Consider the following 22,092-nt stretch of genomic DNA (forward strand, 5'->3'; position numbering starts at 1 on the left):
TGCATGAGTGGGACTTTGAACTGCATCCCAGCGGCATCCCTGTGTTGTCTCCCACCGCCTCCACAGAGGGAGGATCCACTCTAGGAGCATGATAGCAACCCTGTGTGTGTGTGTGTGTGTGTGTGTGTGTGTGTGTGTGTGTGTGTGTGTGTCACATGGCCACCCCCACATCAACCCGGCCTACAGGGACTGGTAGTCTGATGACTCATCAGCACCCCACCTCACTGTCTCCATTGACTCTATTCTACTGTGTTCCCTTTTATTAGTGAGAATGCGGGAAGCATAAAGTCCTCTCTATTGTGATCCGTTTTTTTTTCTTCCATCACATAATTTTGGAGCATTTCAACTCCTTCAGTGGTTGAAACATTTGGACGTTTAAGATATCAAAACGTGCCAACAATTCAGCACAGGGGTGCTGATTTTTTATTTCTTTTGTAACTTTTCTCATTTCATCATTTCTTTATTAATTTTTTTGTTGTTTAAAAATGTCCCCATTCATTTCAATTGGGAATTTCAGCATTTTAAGATTTAACGGCTTCAACTTAGAACTTCAGCTGTTCAGCCATTCTTTAACAGATTTCAACCATTCAACTTTTAAATTATTCAGCTGTCTGATGGCTAATGTTAGGTTAATGCAAGGCAAATGCTATTGCTAGGTTAATGCTTGGCTAATTTTAATGCTAATGTTAGGTTAATGCTAATGTTAGGCTAATGATAATTCTAGACTAATGCTAATATAAGCTAATGCTGGCTAATGCTAATTTAATGTTAGGCTAATTCTAATGATAGCTAATGCTAGTTAATGCTAATGCTAGCTAATGCTAAAGTTAATGCTAGCAAATGCTAATGTTAGCCAGTGCTAGGTTATTGCTAATGCAGTGTAATGCTATGGCTAGGTAAATGCTCGGCTAATGTTAATGTTAGGGTAATGCTAATGTTAGACTAATGCCAATATAAGCTAATTCTGGCTAATTCCAATGCTTGTTTAATATTAGGCTAATGATAGCTAATTCTAATGCTAAGCTAATGTAAGTTACTGCTAATGTTAGCTAATGCTAAATTTAATGCTAGCAAATGCTAATGTTAGCTACTTCTAGGCTAATGCTAATGCAGTGCAGAATCAGAATCAGATGCAATGCTATTGTTAGATTAATGCTAGGTTAATTTTAATGCTAATGTTAGGCTAATGCTATTATAAGCTAATGTTAATGCTTGTTTAATGTTAAGCAAATGTTAATGATAGCTAATTCTAATGCTAGGCTAAGGCTAGTTAATGTTAGCTAGTGCTAGTTAATGCTAAAGTTAACGATAGCAAATGCTAATGTTAGCTAATGTTAGGCTAATGCAGTGTAATGCTATCGCTAGGTTAATGCTAGGTTCATTCTAATGCTAATGTTAAGCTAATACTAGACTAATGCTAATATAAGCTAATGTTGGCTAATGCTAATGCTAGTTTAATGTTAGGGTAACATGACATTCTTTTTTTTTTAAAAGAACAACAACAATCCTATCTGTTCATTTGCTTTGTATAACAAGTCAAACTAGAACACTCTACTGCCCAGATTTAAGACATGGAAACATTCTTTTTCAACAGTATTAGCACGTTTCCATTTACTGGCAGCTTTGGAGTTTGTTGGGATTTGACAATGGTTGTAAAGACACAGTTGCTCTGGGCAGATGTAGGGATGGAACGGCATGTACCATCAACGATATATCTTGTAATGTTTTAACATTGTGATATCTTGTTGCACGATATATCATTCCACCTTCATCTTTTCATCCTCTCCTCATTCAAACTTCATCTTATTTTTTCATAATTGGCATCTCAATCCAATATGTCTCACCTCCTCTCATTTTTACCTTTCCAGTGTCTCACTTGAACTGAATTTGCTTTGATCTCTGCTTTGATCTGCCTTCTTGTAACACAGTTGACAAACAAAATAAATACATTTACTCTTTTTGTTTTATCATCTTATCCTCAGCCAGAGTCAGCAATAGTATTTCTTTTATTGGTCTCTGCCACTCCTTACATAATGGCAGAATGGACGAAGAAACAGGTGGTTCAACCTGTTTAGCTTTCTTCTTCCTTCTTCCTTTACTTTAACCTTATGATGGTCTGGTTTCCAACAAACAATTCTTTTTTGGCACCAAGCGAAGATGGAAACAACATTAGGGCTCCCGAAGGCTAATTTATTCCGCTTTTTTACAATTCAGGTACTCGAAGGCAGCCCATTGAATCATGTAAGTAACAAGTCATTTTACAGTGTCATGTTTCCTGTATGTATGAATAGAAAAGGTATAGTTTTAGTCTCTAGTTTTCTTTATTTAACTGACTTTCTCAAAATAGACTAAACTGACAACACTAATCTCCCTTAACACATTGGGACTTAAATACATTACATACAGATTTTATTTTGACGGTGTTTTTTTCTTTTCCGTTGTCATTGTTTTACTCATAATCTGAATGAGTTTTGTTTTCACTTCTGAACTTCTGAACATGACGTTTACACAGTGAGAGATCGCCTCCTACTGGTTGCTATGATGTGTTACAACTCAAAGCATTGGTTGATAACAATGTGAAGTCAAAAAAAAAACTGTTGGAGATGTTTCCCATCCTAAGGACCTTTAACCCCTTGTTGCCTGAAAATGTAGACATGCTAATACTGCTTTATGAAAAGAACATGTCCATATATTCAATGTGATGTAGATAGTTTGATGTTTAAAATACAAAACAAAAAAAAGTTTTGGAAAGTTTGTGCATAACAATATCTCTTTGAAGAATGTCACGATGACAATATTACCTTGAGTGGAGCTTTTTGCACTTGAAATAGGAAAAAATTGGTCTTTATATTATTGTTTATTTAATATTATTTTCATATTCCTATTGTGTTGAAAAGATCATACCAATAATAAGTATGTAAATATGCCCATGGATATTTATCCTCCAACTGCAATTATTGGGTAGTTTTTCCCTTTCCAAAATATTGTATCATATGGTTATCATGAGCCCAGTATCATATATCGAGGTTTTTCTCAAAAGGGGGTACATATACCCCTTGGGGAACGCGATAGCACTACAGGGGGTACTTGAGAGCGAGAAAGTGTAAAATTAACAAAGAAAGCATTACAAATATAGGGTTTTATAATGTTTTTTTTTCTTGTATTGTGATTATAACATGAACTGAAAATACAAGGGTCAGTCTTTGTCCCACACCAGACAGGAGAACTGATAAAAACTATAAAGATAAATCTATTTAAGAGACAATAAATACTGTTATTTACAATCTAAATCTTTAATTCCATCATTATGCTCTGCAGTTGTTTTTTCATAGGATGCCGAACTAAATGTTGTAGTCGGTCAAAAGGGGGAACTGGGTTTCCTAAATAAGAGAACAGGGTATTTTATGCAGGTAGATTTGTGTCTTTAGTATTAAATAAAAAAACAACAACTTTTCAATGAAAAAAAAATGTTTTTTTTTTCTTTGATTCTTTGATTTTTTCTTTTCTTTCATTTTTTGATTGAATAACAAAGACACGAGTGTAGTACCCATATATGGCCCAAATACAGAAAAGAAAAGATGGCTTCAATAATATACAAAAAACCTTTTCAGTAAACAAAAAACAAACATTTTCAATCAAAGAAAAAAAAAAAAAAAAAAATAAAAAAAAATATATATATATATATATAATATATATATATAATATATATAATATATAATATATAAAGCATATCATATATATAGCATTTCAACACTTTTATTCTTTGATTGAAAACTTTTAATTATTGAAGTGCTTTTTTTAATTTTTTTTTTTTTTTGAGTGAAAAATATTTTTTTAATAAACAAACTACCTCCATAGTATTTGAGCCATAAAAGTTTGAGAACCACTGGTATATCCGATCACATCGTGAGCTTTGTGTACGTCCAACTCACTCTTTAGTTAAAGTTCATGAAAACAAACTGCTCAGTGGTCACATGGCAGATTTTTTTCCCCCCAAATACCTACATCAAGTTGTTAAAACACCCCAAAAAAATAAAAAAATAAAATGACTTTAAAGGATTACTAGTCTTCAAAATAAAATACAAAAACAATCAAACATCGCCATTTGCTCTTATTTTGACAGGAACAACCAGAAGTGGCGCTTGTTTCCATTTAACTTTACACTGGACTTTCTCCAGCTCGTCTCTCCGTGCTGCTGCTGCTGCTGCTGCTGGTGGTTTAATCTGGTGGAAAGCTGTTATCCGCTGTTTGGCGTGTTCACACATTTCACATTGAAGACACTTTATCATGTTCACCTCTTTGTGAAGACTACTGAACAGTGAGTACACGACTCAAACAACGCGTTGACAATGACTTGTCATGAGGAACTTGGGGTTATTTCAACAGCTGATGAAAGTTTCATAATTAAACAAGTATTTTAGAACGGTTGACTTCAATATGTAGCCTGTGTGACATCGTCCTGCTTGATAAACTACCAATGATAAGTAAGCAGCTCATTTTTTATTTTTATTTTTTTATTTTTATTTTAATTCTCATATATCCAGCGTTTTGTTGTTTTTTTTTCTTCCCAAAACCAGCTCAGACTCTTTCCCTGTCAGCTTGTTTATCCCCACAAGATGTAGTCAGTCTAATCGGTTTGCATGACTAGTCCACTAAAGGAAATGGGAAGTCCTTACTGGTCTAGTGCACAGTTGTATTCCTCCTAACTTTTTATTTATTTGTTTTCTGTAAACTATGTAAGTAGTCTTTTTCTGGAAAGTACTTGTTGCACTCTTTCTGGAGTTAAAACACAAAGAAGTAGTAGTATAAAAACAAAAAAGAAGCCTTTTTGAATGTGTTTGAAAAAAAAAAAAGGAACTGTCATGTGACATTTGAATCCCTCAGAATGAATGTTGTCAGATTGTTGCTCTCTATGCTGTGAAGAAATGGCTAAAAAGACAACATACAGATACTATGGTTTAGCTGTATTGACACAGGCACAGGGCGATGCTTTAGAAAAACAGAATGTGATGTCTGATTATGAATAACTGTCATATAACACTTGATTATTTGCTTAATATATCGCCCTCATCATAATTTGGTGAATAATCATTCCCAAATGACCAATGTTAATTAAAAAAAAACCTGCTTCTTGAATCATATTCTATTAGAGCTGGGCGATCTGATTTTTTGAAGAAGAATTCAAGTTTCGATTTGATTTTCAATTCTTTTTTTCAGTGCACTTAAAAATGACTGCAGACATTAGAAAAAAGTAAAAGTTATTGTAAAAAGTTCAACTTTATTGCTGTGGTTGTCCTCGAGAGTTAAAATGCATAAAACAATCCCAAAATAAAAAGTTCATGAGGCTCCGTCATTCAACAATTTTAAGCTTTAACCCAGGTTTAAGCAAAAGTGCAACAGCTACTACACAAAAAAAAAAAAAAACGAGGGATGGCTCACATCGTGCTACGGTAACCCACAAGGACGGAACGCGAAAAATTAAAAAAAAAAAAACTGTGGTGGAAAGAAAAGCAACTTCAATTTGCAAAATAAAAATAGTTTTTATCTACAAATTTGATAATCGATTAAATCAATTTTTTGCCCAGCCCTATATTCTACTGGCCTCTATGTTTGATGCTTGATGGATAGCAAGGCTAATCCAGAGGAAGGTATCCATCTTTGTTTCAGGTGCCAGTTTAAAACCCAACCATCAAAGTATCTGCAATCTAAGGAAATACTTTACAAAAATACATCAACAATTAAAAAAAAACAAAAAAATTATAGCTACTTTGCTGCTGGATCATTGATAATAGATCCGCCATTGATCAGGATTATACAAACCAAGAATTAGTCACAATTACATCAGTTCTCTCAAAAATAAAATGTATAGTTCAGCATCTTTAGAGATGCTAAAAACAGCCAAAGGGCCATGATTAAAATATCTGCTAGAATCACAGCAAGTACACAAATACGTAGAACAAACTGGATTTGTTGCACACATACATGTTGTTGCAAAATACGTCAAGAATCTTGTCAAATTAGGATTTAGGGGTCTAAAGATTCAGATTCTTGGACTTTTTATGGTTTTTCAAGGACTCATGATTTCTACAGAAAATCTACAGACTGTTCAAATGTTCTCCATTTTTGTAACTGGTGATTATTAAGAGAGGATCTGTTTGTTTGTGCTGTACTGTCAGACATATCATTTATTGCTGATAATTAGAAACTTAGATGTAGAGGAAATACTTTCCTTGAATTTTAAGCACACTGTGGGAAGTGAAAAGGAAGTTTATTTTGGCCTGAGAATCTCTTAAAATAAGTCTCTTCCGTATACCCGCGTAGTTGACCTCTACGAATGACTTTTTAGGTTTTCCACAGCCTGTTTTCCTGAATGTTGCTTTTGGAAAGACTATGCTTTGCTGCCTAAATAGTACCATGCTGTTTGATTTCAGTTAATTTAGGGCTACTCCTAAATGGAGAACCAGGATCACCAGGATAATGTGTTCACTATCTATTACACCTTAAGGGGACATGAAACAGGTCCATTACTTGTCTCTCGCACGATGCCAGGCCATCAAATTCAAACTGACATTCATTGTTTGAATTGATTTGCTCCTACTCTGGATGCAAGCTGTTATTTATTCAGTGGTCACTGATATCTTAGTGAAATGAAAGACTTGCCAATAACTGGTGGTCTTTCGTTATCCACTAAGTGTTGATCCACACATTTTAATTTTTATTTAAGTAGGGACAGTACATATTAATGAACATTCAAAAAAATGTAAATAAGCCAGATTGTAGCCAACGGCTGCTTTCCATCTGTTGTCGAGCAGGCTGATGTAATAAAATGTTACACTTAACAATGAGACATGGTGAGACACAAAACAATATACAAAAGGATTACATACAGGACAAAAAACATAGGGATCATAAAATACAGTAACTTTTCATGTAAATGGCACACTGGGACCAGAACAACTACACTCAAGAGAATAGACAAGATGCTGTAGGGTGAAGAAATGTACAGGGGAAAGAAACTTCCTCATACTCAGGGTTGGTCAATCACAGAAGTGCATACAATAAATGTACATTATCATAATAATTTATTTAAAGTGCCACTGTGCATTGAAAATAGCCCTGAATTGCCTTTTAATAATAAAAAATAAAATAATAAAAGTATATTTATATTTAAAGTGCTATAGTGCATTGCACACAGCCCTAAGGTGCTTCTTTCTCTAAGATTTTTATTTAAAGTGCAACAGTGCATTGCACGTAGCCCTAAGATGCATTATAAAAAAATTAGTTTAAATCACTTGTGGTCACAAGTCTGGGTTGATCTGAGCCACTCCTTTAAATGACTTCTAAAAGTGTTAAAGCTGGGGGCTTCCCTCACTGTGGTTGGTAAACTGTTCCACTGAACGCTGCCTTTGTAGGACAGGACGTTTTGACCAAAGATAGTTTTTCTCAAAGGCACCTGACAGTCACCCCGGCTCATGGCCCTAGTGGTCATGAGCCCCTATTCCCTATTATTAGTGTGTTAAATCACTTGGACATTTTGTGAAAGTCTCAAATTGCAATTGGACATTGGATACTATAAAATCTCCAAAGAATAAGCTATGCTAGCTAGTAGCTACCCACTCAGTACTCACTATGCGTCTCTTTTTACAACTCTCTCGATCCAACCTACTCACCACAGATTGCATAGTTCACAGTAGGGCTGCCTTTTGACTGAAAACCTAATTGCAATTTTTCTGACAGATATTTATGATTTTTAAAAGATATTTTATACATTTAAATGCATATGCGCTTAATTTCTTTCTCTCCAAATTGTGTTTTCCACATTATTTTTTTTTAAATTCTGTTTTTTAGAAATATTAATCAATTTTTAAAGAAATATGATTATAAAATAAATACAAAAAAACAAAAACATAATTAAACAAAAATGTATGTCAAAAATAAAGTAAGATACAATTAAAAGGTAGATATAAGTTGTACTGTGAGGAAACAAAATACTAATAAAAAAGAAAACTATAATTAAACAAAAATGTGTCAAAATGTAATTTAAAATATTGAGTAAGATATTGAAAGGTATATATAAATTGTACTGACAGTGGTTATTCTGACGGCTCATTTTTAATTATTCATATCATATAAAGACGTATGAGAGCAGCATTGTCACCAAATTTCCCCTCAGGGATCAATGGTTTACTGAATCTGATCAGGTTTGATTAAGTTTCGATCAACTTAATTTATATTAACCGAATTTAAATGATCCGTATGACATCATTCCAGACCACATTGATTACAGAAAAATAAATGGACGCAAGGATGCATCAGTTATTTCACCACGAGGGGCCAGAATATTTTAGTTATCATTAACCTACGATGTTTCAGACTCTACAATCCCTGGCATCAGTGGTCTCGTCCACAACAACACTTTTCCCACAGATCTTCTATATCTCTGATGAGATGTTCAGACACTCTGAGCAGGTGAAACTAATTAAAGCTGACCCATGTTTTCACGAAGCCCCGCTGCACTTGACAAGAAACGGATGGAGCTTTACAGACACGTAAAGTGAAGCAGGCACTGGTCGTCTCTGATTTAGGAGTCGGTGATAATTTGCGTAGTTTTTTTGGCAGTTTAGACGGTGTTTGGGGTGGTTTAGGCGGTGTTTAATGCTGCCAGGGCGAGAGTGGGGAGCGCAGTCCAGAAACATTTCCCCATTCAAAAAACGTCCTTTTTCTCATGGTGACGATGTTTCAACCCGATTCTGTCCATTTCTTTGTTCAACAGTAGATACTGTTTTCATTGGTCGATTTCGTGATTCTGTCCGCGATTCCTTCAACGTGGATTTTATAGGGCCTCGGTGTAGTTGTTACAGCACTCACTAAGAAGCGCTGCGGCGAATACAAGCTTGTGTCCTGTAATCATCACTGATTGGCCAGCAGCCCAGGAAGGCTGTTCTGGCTATTCTGATTGGTGAACAATATATCACTCAGATGATGGAGACGGAAGAAAAAACCTCAGCGTCTAAGGTTAGGTTATCGCAGTAGTGAAAAGCTCAATATCAATGCGACTAAGGTTAGTCATTCTGCATCAGTCCACAGGTGCTAGTTTTTATAGAAGGGGCAGGGCCAACAGTGGTGGTTTGTGACATGAGAAGTCACCAAAATGTCACTAACCACCGTTCTGAGCCAATAGCAAAATTCAATTTTACCTAAAATTTTTACAGCAAAATAGGCCAAATTGAAATACTAATGACTGAAATGTCAAGAGTTGGACTAGGACCAATCAACAACTCTACTTCATACCCAAATCAATGCATTTGTTTTCAGCACAAAATTTTGGTTTTGTGCTTTAGTTCCTCTTTAGGAACCACACTTGTCTTTATTCCTTCAGCAAGGAAAAACCCAAAAAACTCAGTGGGAAAATTAATTGCACACAAACATGTCATGTACATCCCCAAGGTGTGCATTAGGTTATAAACACTGGGTGAAAATATCAGCATTTATAATGACGTGTTTGTGCAAAAATGTGCATGTGTCGCTGTTCGCTTTGAGCACAGCCGCTGCCATTGCCCACCAATAACTTCCGGGAACTATTTGAGTCTATTTTGAACTTCCGTTGTCGCAACTCACTCTCTAAACGCCTCTGTGTGCGTACAGCATTTACATCCAAGGTGCACATTAGGTTATAAACACGTGGTGACAATATCAGCGTTTATAATCCTGTTATGATGCATTTGTGCTAGGCAGTTGACTGCGATGACAATAGCAGCACCAGAAGACTGTTCTTTAAAGGAGCCTGGATTGGATTGTGAATGAATACATGAGGCAGTAGTGCAGTTTGTGTTTGTATTAACAGAAATATTTACAAAAAGGACAACCAATACAAACAATACACTATTCCAGAAATAAAAAATGGATTACCCTCAATGACCCAAATGCTCAGTACAGTTCAAACATTCAATTCATATCCTTTTAATCTAAAGAAAGGTTTGTCCACAGCGGTAGGTGAGAGACTTTGAGACTTTGTCCTACCAGTTTGTTGATCTTTAGCTCACCATGGGAGTTGAGATGCATGGAGCAAAATCCATGAGAAGAAACTTTAAAGTTGGTCCAACGCCCCCCAAAAACTGACCTAAAAGGTCAAAAATACGTATTGCATTTCAAATAACCAAGTCAGTATAAAAAATAAAATTAATTTATGAATAAACGTACATTCACATCAATATGTCAGTGATGGCCAAACTCCATAGCCATTGTAGCGCCAATCAGAAAAGTAACAAAACTGCTCAAAACAAAAAGTAAAGCTCCAAACTACATGCGTGAGTAAGTAAATTAAACTATTATCTACAATTAGGCTGTCTTTTTAAACTAAAATCATTGTTTACCTTCGAACCGAGTGGTCAGAGCTTAGCTTCCATTGCACAGGCAATTTGCAGTTTTCCAGATGGAGTATTGAACGGGTTTAGTTCAATACCGACTCTAGTGAAACAGCGCGTTAGTAAGCAATTACACAGACAGTTATATGGTTTAAACAATGGGAAACTTGTCAGCAAAAGACTCACCAGTGGCTGACGGTTTCAAATGATCTATTCAGGGAGCCCCGTGAAGTGTTTGAGACGCTGATGGTAGCATGGCACGGTCATGAAGACGTGAAGTGGACTACATGACCCGTGATTTAAAGGAAGTTTGGGATCACAGGAATAATTTTAAATAACCATGAAATAATAACTTGAATAACTAATAGCAGTACAAAAACGTTTTTAATATTGACCTTCTTTTTTAAACCCAAACAAACTGGGATACAGTGACATCATGAACCGGATCCGGATCCGGAAGTACCACGCTCAATACCGCGTGGGAGCCGTAATCTCAAAATAAAATTAAAATGAACGTTTTGCTACACCAAATTACTCCAAAATAACAGATGCAGACACTTGCGGTATGTGGAAGCTGATGACAAAGTTTCAGGTCAAACAGACACCACGACGCATAACTTCCTTGCTGTTATAGATAGATGTGTTAACTTATTTCAAGTAGAATGTATATTTAGTAACATGGCTCTGGGATCATCATGGACTCTGTGGAAAACGTGGTCAGTAAGTGAGTTGCCATCGGAATAATCTTGTTGTGAAATCTAGCACACAATCGAGATAACGGGAAGTGGGAGTATGTCTACACACACACACACACACACATACACGGACGCAAGGTTCTTCTCTAAAAGTCATTGTTTGAATGTAATTCTGCACTGGCAGGACTGAGTCACCATTCAGTTCTAATTGAAAGTGGGCTGAGTGCTGAAAGCAGCAGTGTGTGTTCGGTGTGAGAGGGCATGAGTCATGTCCTGTGTGAGTGTGTGTGTGTGTTTGTGTGGGGTTAGCAGTCCTTATGAAGAGACAGGCTTGATAAATTCTAAAAACCATTAGTTAACAGCTCAGATGTGGGACTTGCTATTATATCAGATGTATTTTAGAGTTGCACTGATCTGCCATAAGTTTAGGGACACTGAGAAGTAAAGGGATGATCTATTCCTTTATCATTGATTTAATTTAAATCCAACAAACCTTCTCAGTGTTAAGGTGCACACTGCACACCTAGTTTGATTAATGACTGCTGAAATGTCATACATTTAATCAAAACATCCTCAAACTGCTCATTCTACCTCACACAGTTAAAAATTGTCCACAGTGCATAGTGGTTCCTGTTCTGTAAAATAAAATAACATTAAGTCAATCGTCCTCTCCTGTGACACACACAGTAGATGACTGTGTGTTCTCTCTGTGTGTTTTATTATCTAATTAGTACTGATTGATCTGCTGCTCTCAGCCTCCTGTTTGCTTGGTGGGTGGGGCTTAAGTGGCTATTACCGACCCCTGGACTAGTACACCCACACTGAACAGAAATTACAGGTAAAGCTACACCTGCATTAATTGCATTTTGCACTTTAATGAGCACTTGGCCAATATTTGATTACAATACCGTTTTTTATTTGTGGCTTTTTAAATGCTTTGCTGCATTTCTTCAACGTCAAAATGGTGGTCTCTCAGTAAATTATTGAAGTCTATCTTAAATAGATATTTATGCTTTTATAGCTGTCAAAAATGATCTATCTTTGCATGGAAATGTGGATAGTCTTGCTGTGAACTCTTTGCGTCTGCTTTTTTAAAACAGGGATGGGTGGGCCACCTCATATTCATAAATGTAATCTATTTCAAATGCTGTTGTTATAACAATTTAGTGAGATTAAAGCCACTCTCATTACTTTCTGAAGGGTAAATTTGAACAACAAAATGATTATTTTAACTAGTAAGAAAACACCAAAATGTGATATATGTTCTGTTTTATATATATATATATATATATATATATGTGTATTAGTTTCCAACTACAATGCCATTGTGAATGACATGTTACTAATCCCTTTTTTCTGTCGAGATAGTAATTCAGTAGGCAGCACAGTATAACTTATGGCAACAAATCCCTTGTGATCTTTAGTCCGACATTATGTTTATCTCATATTTCTTCCCAAAACATGCGGCCCAATTGTCTGGGGCAAATGTTTTACGTGTATTCATGTGCACATAAGCAAAAACTGTGTGAATACAAGGTCTATTTGTTCTTGCTTGGGGTGATCTTTAAAAAAAAAGGATCTTTAATCTAAAATTAGGTAACTACTTGTTTAAGAGTTTGTGAGCATGTTTGAACGGTGGGCCCCCACCATTCTTCTGCTCTCTGGTTGTCAGTGTGTGCACTACCCAGGCAACAGTATGCCCTATTGTAAAGGCAGCACAGAGACCCTGTTATTGGCAGCTTTCTGGGTGGGTGAGAACAAGTATGGAGGAAAAATGGAAAGAGATAGGAAGAGTGGATAGGTATATTGTTCAAAATGTGAGGGGGGTATTGTTGATAAAGAATGCTTTAACAAAAGTGGAGAAAAAATGTTTTGGGTAAAGGTTGGTAACATTCAATTCCCATTATGTTTGCAGCATTCACGAAGAACCTACAGGTTGTATTTTATTTTGTAGTTTCAGAAAACCTTGCAGCACATTGATCATGTTGACAAATTATTCGTCAATATGCTTGTTTTTGTGCTTGAGAAAGAAAGCCTCCAGCTATTTACACTTGCTAAGCAGGGTTCTTGTATATTAAGAATGACAAACACTGTTTTTGTTTTGAATTCAGAACAGTAAAAGTAGTTAATCTGTTGTGAGGAGTCTGTTATCCAGCTGTCAGACACATAATTAGAAATTGAAGACTTATTTGGAGGAGACCAGTTCTGGATGAACACGCTCCTCATACCGGATGATGACGTGTACGTGGGAGAATGTTTGGAAGCAGTTGTTTGACAAGTCAACAGTCTAATGTCACAATGCCAATCACATTTATCTCCGTGCATCACATGCAGATATAAATCCAGGAAGTGTTTTTCACAAGTCTTTGCGTCAAATGCAAAGACTTTTATGGTTTGAAAATAGAGGTGAAAGTAACAGATTACAAGTACTCACGTCACTGTAACTGAGTTGCTTTTATGGGGTACTTCTACTTTTTTGAGTATATTTCTAAATCAGTAATTTTACTTGTACTTAAGTATGTTTTAAAAGAAGTAAAGTAATTAGTTATTTTTCTACAACAGAATAAGTTATTATTATTTTTGTTTTTCAATGATCAATGGACATTGTGAAACTACAAAAAAAAATGAAATGACCAGACAACAATCAACAGGTCTATAGGACGAAGGAGGGACTTATAAACATGAATGTATATGAATGACCACCGGCAGTAGACCACAGTAAAAGACTAGTTAGGTATTTATTCGCATTTCAAAAGAATCATACATAAACATAGATTTCTCAGAAACTCCGGGTATCAGCTTTAAGCACACAGTGCATAAAAGTCATGAGCAGTGGAGACTTAATTGTGGGAAACCAGCCTCGGGTCAATCTGTGTGTCCTTTTAGTAATGCTGAGAGGTTTGAGAAGAATTAAGTGAGGGGTGAGTTTGGGTGAACGTGAATTGAATACCAACCTGATGTTAAATTACACTTCAGTTAGTTCTCAGTTGTGATTGTGCATATTGAATTGATTGAATGTATACAATTGGGCTTATCTATGCTAAGTCCAGTACTATAGATGAATATATTTTCTTTACTTTGTCTCATATATCAGTCGTCACATAGTGGTCAAAGACAGAAATTAGTGAGAAGGAAATCTTACTGTAATTATGACTATGTTTTCCCGGAATACAAAGGCTGTCACAATAGCAATCATTGCATCATCTAAACCAGTATTTCTCAAAGGAGGGGGGGGAGAGAATTACCAGCAACTCCCAAAACAAAAACACACTAAATAAGATGAGATATAATTAATAATAAAAAGAACTGACGAACAACAACAAAAGGACACCAAAAACACACACTGAGATAATAATTTAAATAATACCAACAACACATAAAAACGACAACAAAAACCCACACAAAAAGCAAGAAAAATATACTGAAGAATAAAAATACAACATCCATCATTATGCTCTATTGTTGTACAGTGGGGCAAAAAAGTATTTAGTTAATTCTTTAAAATTCCTACAATGTGAATTCCTGGATTTTTTTTTTCACATTCTGTCTCTCACAGTTGAAGTGTACCTATGATGAAAATTACAGACCTCTGTCATCATTTTAAGTGGGAGAACTTGCACAATTGGTGGCTGACTAAATACTTTTTTGCCCCACTGTATATCGTTTTTTCCACAGAATTCTGAGCAAAATGTGGTGGTCGGACAAAGAGATGTACTTGCATTCAAGAGGTAGAAGGTAGAGAAAGGGGGTACTTGAGCCAAAAAAGTTTAAGGACCACTGATCTAAACAACTGATTATTTTTCTGAATGCAGGATTCTTATAAAATTATACAGGTTTTAGAATTTTTGCTTTTCTATTTGTGTGTTTTTTTTCTGTGTTCTTTGTATATTTTTTTGTTATTTTTTTTTGGTATATAATTATATTTGATATTATTTTTTTGCACGTACAAGTGCCTTGATGATGACTTTGATCAAATATATCCGTGCTTATATATTTTTTCTTAATGCAGGTTTTCAGATCCATGAACTGGCTGTGATCATTTGTCTTCAGAACATTCATCCTGTGGCCGTGGAACACGTGCATCTCCACTATGTCTGTGTCTGAATCTTGTGTGAATGTCTGGGACTGGCTGAGTGACCTTCATCTGGAGCACTACACCGAGGCCTTTCAGTCTGCTGGCATAGCAACATTACAACAGTGTTGTGACCTGAACTCAGAGCAGCTGGAGCAGATGGGCATCGCACTGCCAGGTCATCGAAAACGTATCCTGGCCAGCCTGAACAAAACACAAGTCAGGTGTCACACAGATACAAGCACGTTACAACCTGACATTGGACTCACTGAAGTCTTGCAGGGAGACGGACTTAACAGTGAGGATGATGTTGAAAGAGATGCAAATATATTGAAACCTATACCCAGGGGGAGAGCGAAACCAGCCCCCAAGAAGAGAAAGGGGCCCAGAGAGAAGACAGAACTTTCTGGAGAGACAACTTGTATTGATGGAAAAGAGGACGAGAGGACCGAGGGACTTGGTGAGAAACTGGAGAAACCATTGCCAAAGGAGAGGACTAAGATTCATTTTGTTGCCCCCAATTCTCTTTTACCCCCAGTCCCTCCGCGAAATACCCCCAACTGCCCTCCACAACCCTTTACAAACATGCCATGCCTTTCACACCTTCCTCAAATCCATTTAAATTCTGATGCTGAGTCATTACCACAACAGTCTCATGTCCAGCTTAGAGGCAGTGATCCACTACAAGCTACTTCTACGGCTGTCACTCAAAATGCTTCTTCTATCATTCATAAAAATGCTCCACCTCTTCCTCCAAAAGTCTTCGTGGGATCCAAAAATGCTCCACCAGTCCCTCAGCGATCTCTAGGTCTGAGGCCCATGTCCAGAAGGTATGTTTAAACACTTGTCCTTACTGACTTTTACCGTAAATTACAGGTTGTAAGTGAAATATTTTGTTATTTGTTTGTTGTTTTCAGTATAACATTATTGGTTAAAAAACACTTTAGTCCATAGTTTGCTGCCATCTGCTGGTTAAGTAGTTACACTGGTTAACTTCCATATTCAAATCACTGAATCTTCCCTTATTATCTTGTTTAGGATCACTGTGTATCCCAGCTAACACCACTTTAAGCTTACATTAATTCAGTCCTTTTGTCATTTTATAGACTTTAAATGAGTCATGTTTTTAGGTATATAAATAAATGAACAATGACACTATTATATCACAACTGTTGGCTTCACTATTGCCTTCAATCTACACTACCACAATACATTTAAAATATAATACCATCAAAACTTCCAGCTTCAATTTTAGCCTGTTTTTACATCCACATTACAAGAATATAACAATTAAACATACTAAGCATTAAATATACTAAGGCTGGGACAATATACTTTTGTGATCACAATATTTGGGTGCCGATTCGATCTATATTGCGCTCCTTTAAATTCTTTTTTTTCCTTGTCCACACGGTCACAACCATCACAGTAGCTGAACGCAGACCGCATTGGAGCTGTCAATCAATGCTGAGAGGGCAGTCACACTTACATTCTACAACAAAATATGCCAAATTGAAATGTCAATCGTTGGACTAGGAATCAATCAACAAACACATGTACATGTATTCAGCAGATAAAAGTGGGTTTAGGGTTTAGTTATTGTTTAAAAAAAAAAAAAAAAGACATCCTTTTTGTAAACTTAAAAACCAGTGCACACTGAATAATTCCATGGATTTTACAATTAGCAGGATAAATTATATTTTATCCTAAAGTTTATAGGGCTGATGAACTTCTACCCCATCTGAGATTGATCTTTTGCCCATATCTGGCTTCACTTCTACATTGACAGAAGTGTTTTTTCCTGTTTTTGTGCAATGCACACATTGCTGTGCTTGCAAGCCTTTAGTACTATCTAAAAAAAAAGAAATACTGTTGCCAGTAAAATTCACTTTGACTGCAAGATTTTTTTTCTGCTTCGTACCCTAAGGACATCTTTAGTGCCGAGGAAAAGAAACTAGTCTTACAGCAGCAGCAGCAGCAGCACAGTGTTTAGCACACATGAATTAAGGGAAGCTCTTTACAGAGAGGGAGGAAGTCTCAAAGGAGAACAACACAGAGTTGTCAAATGTTAGCTTAGTGAAACGTTGAAAAGGCAGAGTTGCTAAAGAAAGGATTCTTACCACGACTGAGGTTTAGATTTCGGAACAGCTTCACCAGAGTTGTTTCATTTTTACTCTATTTTTTCATTGTTGGCCAGCTTTGTTGCGTCCTCCCTCCTTCTTTGGCTGACATGTCATTTCCTCCTGTTGTTTGGAAGTAGGTGTGTGTTGAAGACTGTATCATCGCGAACGAATGCTTTTTGTGAACATGTCGGGGCAGGTAATTACAATGCTGATAATGTACTGAAGGTGCTTACCGGTATATTTTCTGGTGCTCTGTCCTGTTTAGCTCTCCTTCCTCTGGCCGTGGGTGAGAGTTACAAACAGGAAAGCCTTTGTTTTTGCCGCTGCTCATGTTTTCATATGTGTTGTGAGTGTGTACCAGTAATTTTAAAGATCAGTGAGAACCTTTTGTCATAATATCAATTCACTGTAGCCAAAATGTGGTTGTTTGGTTGTATACATCCTTCTGTGTGCACTGTATGCACCTCCCGTGCTTGTCCTAGAGCTAAGATATGTAGCTGTGGTACCTGTTTGACTAGACTAAAAAACCCCTAGTAACATCAAATTCAACAGAAGCATAGGCATTCCTTAAATCTTTAACTGTTGTGTAGCTCTCATATTTGGCTAGAGGTTAAAACGCGTTCAACAATTATATACAAGTATATTTGTTAAAAGGGAGATTAACCTGCTACTGATGCTCAAAACTGTTTTTTTTCTTTTTTTTTTTAAATGTAATTTTTTCACTTTATTGTAGACTAAAATCTAAGAAAGAAATCCTTTGCTAAATGTGATGAATCAGTCAACATGTCCAAATAGTGTCACATTCACACAGCCGGGAAGGAGAGAGGAACATCCACTCTTGCTTCATCTAGTCATTTTTTTGTTATCCACGTTAAATATAGAAGCCTTCATTCAGCACTCTTATCCTGAAGAAAAAAGGTAACATGTTCAAACAAGGCATTTCCCCCATCTTTCTATTATTATTATTATTATTATTATTAGTATTAGTTTAATAGGAAAACATTAATATTTTATATATATATACTGTATTATTAAACAGGTTTCTATTTACATGCTTATAAAAACATGTTAAGTTCATTGGGGTTTCTCAATTTGCTGTAAATTGTGTCTCTGTGTGTTTGTATCTAGGAAAGCCTTTCTTTTTTGTGTTTTTTGTGCTTGTTTTGTGCTTAAATTTTGTGTGTGTAATGGTAATTGTAAAGATCAGTCAGATATTTTGCCATAATTTCAATTCACTGTAGCCAATGTGTTTACCTAAAGTTATGTTCATCCTGCTGTGTGCACACTTCCTGCCCCTGCACTGGAGCTAGCATATATAGCTGTGTTGTCATGGCACCTGAAGTGGCTAAAGCTAATATCCAAATAGATACTAGATGAGTGATTTTGGCCTTTTTTGTGCAGGTTAAGGTTTTAAACCAAAGGCATATATCATTTTATGTGCATTGCTACTTCCTGTTTTGTGGGTGTTATTTCCTGTAGGATAAATGCACGATATACAACTACACACTTTGTTCACCATAATAGATTTTTCTTTCCTACTTCTAGTCTTTTATAACAAGAGTCCTGAATATAGGATCTAAAATAGTCAATCACATTCTCTCTTAATAACAGTTAACAGACAACAGACATCATAACAGATTAGTCAGTCATACACTATTGCTTCAGCTTGTCCAGTCATCACACTGTATGCCTTTTCCAATATGTTACCTACAGTTTTATTCAAAAGCATTTGAAGGATGTTGAATATACTTACTTTTAAAAAGTTGTATCTTAATGGCTGTGCAGTTTTATTTGGACAATTATTTACTGTGTTTCTCAAAACACAAGGAGGATTTAATTTCTCTAAGCTATTTGCATGCATGTGCTGATGTGTCCCTAATATTTAAAAAAAAAAAAAAAAAAAAAAATGTGCTTACTGTGGTTGTTTGAAGAACACATTCATTTGAAAAGGGAGAAATGAAGAGGAACTTTCACAACATCCCTTAGAAGCCTACATGGAAGCCATTTTAATTTGTTAAAACTATATTTTCCCATCAGCATAAAGATAGGGGTTAATATGCAGGGTGTTGTAATTTATAAAATGAAATAAAATAAACAGTTTAAAGGGATGTGTGATTTTTTTTATTTTTATTTATTTTTGGTAGTGGAGAGATTGTTGCCATGTTTTTCTTGCAGCTGTGAAACAAGTTGCCACTTGGGGACAGTAAAGATCCTTTATTATTCACACTGTTCACAAAAACAACTGCAGTTGATGCTGAGACAATGGAAATGGGTTCAGAGTTTCTTTCATTAGTCCCGGACAAATGTACCATTGTCTCTTTGTTAGCACTCGGCACCTTTTAACTAGTGGAAATGAGGCAGCATTGGTGACAAAAAAGGTATGTCGTTTTGCATGACCTGAATTCCTTCTTTGTGACAAGATAAAGTAAAACTCCTACATCTGACTTTCAGTGTGCAGTGCACATGATTGACTTTAACCATGCCAGTCAAAGCTGTTCTTGGTATTAGCCTCAGATGGTGTGTATCCTGTTTGTATGATGATCCGTGTCCCGTGTGTGCTGAGTGGAACATCTCGAAGGCTGTTTTAAAGGTGTCATCAGAGGCAGGTTCAGACTTGCTGCTTAAATTATTGGAAAAAGTCACATGGTCCGAGGAGTCTGACCGTGTGACTCTTTCACACAGTTCAGACAACACAGTACTTCATATCATAGTCATAATCTTTTGTTAAGGTTTTACCCAGGATGAAAAAAGTGTTTTGTCTCAGAGGACGCATAGATGTAGGACCTTCTCTCCTAGCATTGTCAGTTTGGGCTTTTTATGACTATTTTCTTCTCTAAACTCTTTCTTGACCCGTCTGTCCACCAGCTTTCTCACCAAGACGGAACCACCTGAGTTGGAAAAAGATAAACCTCACATTCGAGCTTGCATCGGGACAACTCAAACTCAAGGACTTGCACAACAACAGGCTCAACCTACGCCAAAGCTTCCTCTTCTGCCTCATGGTTCCAGTAAGCATCCATATTCAGTCACAAAAAGATGTTTCTCAGGGTAAAAATGGGAAAAACACAAGGTTCTGTGTTAAAATTGAAGGCAATACTAATGTTCTAATCAATGAACAAGGCACAACTATCCACCTGTCATATGACTTCACATAAAATATGCATGAGCTGTAAATTAGGTGTAATGTTTTTGATGATTTGTTATTTTTTTGTAGTATTATACGACGTGCAAACTTTTTTTATGACTGCGGATAATGAATCTGGCATATTAACTAGCTTTTAAAGCTTTTTGAGTAATTGAAGATGGTGTTCTATCTTTCATTAACATGTTAAATCAGCCTTTAACCTCTGGCATTATTATTGCAACAAGACACACCCGGAGTTTGTGTATTTGTGCTTTTGAAAACTTGGTCTATATATCAACATCGACAGCATGTTTTAAGAAGCAATCATTTTCTTGTTGCTGTCACTGTCCAATGTTTATCGCTAAATCGCTCCTGTGTAATATATTTACTAATCGTGGTTTTTTACAATTTAGTTTTTTCTTAATTAAATATATTTTGGATTTCATGCAATTTTACTTTTAACTGATCAAAATAAAAACTACAAATGAATTCTAAAAAGGAAAAAAAGGTACTTGGTCATTGTACCCATCCCAATAAATGCTCTTGTAGATCATTGTAGAATGATTGTGTAGTTTTCTTCACCTACTGAATCCTTTTTCAGGGTTAGATTCGATTGATCTCAATGCTGATGATTACGAGGATCCAGACCCGGTTTTTTCCAGTGTTGATCAAGTAAACTTGAATGAAGGGGTAAGAGAGATCATATGAAGTTAAACTCTTCTCTTCTTTCTGCTGCCCACATGATATCAGTTATATGTCTTTTCCAATAGGGTATGTCTTTATCACTTCCACGTCAATCAGAAAAACGGTGCCACTCTTTTTGCAGTGATGACGGCCTTTTGGAGACTGAGTAAGCACCACACTTTAAAATCACAAGTGAAAACACAATATAATGTTGAATGTAAATGGAACAGAGGGTGGAGAATGGTAGTAGATAATACGGTACAGGGGGACTAGATGAAGTCATATGACTTTGTGTAATGTAGCAAGAATACCTGTTTGGATGAAGCATTGCTTTAAAAATAAATGTGATGATGACTAACATCGATCTTTAAACATGTCATGACAGACTTAATTCATAGTGACCATATTTAGTACATTTTTTTGGCTTTCACTTGAAATCTTGCCGTGCATTTATTTAAATTGAATTTGCATTCTCTAATTAGAGCTCTAAATATAATCAAGTTTTTTTTCCTGTCCATCCAAAGTGATCAACTATGGCAGGACGATGGCCAGCAGGGTAGTGTGTACATGCAAGACAATGGCCCACTGCCCCCATCTGTTAAAGAAGAAAGCTCTCATCTCTCTACGGTCATCAAGATGGGCTGGCTGGACAAGAACCCACCCCAGGGGTATACACACCACACATAAACACATGAGCTAAGGTTTCATTAAACAAAATAAGCCAGAGGATTATTGTCTTTCGTCTGCTAAAAAGCTCTAAGTTTAAAGACGACATTTTAAAGTTTTTTTTAATGATGTTTTCTATTTGGTTCTTGCACATAGGGGTCTTCACTACCAGAGACGATGGGTAAAGCTGGATGTTGACTACTTAAGATACTATGGAAACCAAAGGGTAAAATCTCCATCATAAGCTCATGAATGATAATGAGCTGTGTATGCTAACGTGCTCAAAATGCCTGTGTCAACGATGCTAAGCTATAGATAGTTTGGTGATAAGTTGATATTTACCAAAGTGGATTTTTTTGTGTCT

General features: G+C 36.1%; 1 protein-coding gene across 8 annotated transcripts in view; it reads left to right on the forward strand.

Moving 5' to 3' along the window:
• The first annotated feature begins 2,040 nt into the window (after positions 1 to 2,040).
• arap1 (ArfGAP with RhoGAP domain, ankyrin repeat and PH domain 1) overlaps positions 2,041 to 22,092 on the forward strand; it is a 48,871-nt gene continuing 28,819 nt past the window's right edge. For 5 of the 8 annotated variants that reach the window (XR_003675405.1, XR_003675407.1, XM_028465605.1 and 2 more), the window contains exons 1-8: positions 2,041 to 2,241; positions 4,124 to 4,318; positions 15,069 to 15,961; positions 20,120 to 20,262; positions 20,980 to 21,068; positions 21,149 to 21,228; positions 21,587 to 21,730; positions 21,885 to 21,954. Coding sequence is in view for 3 of the 8 variants with exons in the window: in XM_028465605.1 (XP_028321406.1) it covers positions 15,150 to 15,961; positions 20,120 to 20,262; positions 20,980 to 21,068; positions 21,149 to 21,228; positions 21,587 to 21,730; positions 21,885 to 21,954 (1,338 nt within the window). In the remaining 5 variants the exon portion in view is untranslated. Of the gene's footprint in view, positions 2,242 to 4,123; positions 4,319 to 15,068; positions 15,962 to 17,161; positions 17,451 to 19,523; positions 19,633 to 20,119; positions 20,263 to 20,979; positions 21,069 to 21,148; positions 21,229 to 21,586; positions 21,731 to 21,884; positions 21,955 to 22,092 lie in introns of those variants that run through there. The other 3 variants (XR_003675406.1, XR_003675408.1, XR_003675409.1) reach the window with 3 other exon arrangements.

Source organism: Gouania willdenowi, chromosome 13 (assembly GCF_900634775.1).
Source record: "Gouania willdenowi chromosome 13, fGouWil2.1, whole genome shotgun sequence".
In the NCBI taxonomy this organism is placed as follows: Eukaryota; Metazoa; Chordata; class Actinopteri; order Blenniiformes; family Gobiesocidae; genus Gouania; species Gouania willdenowi.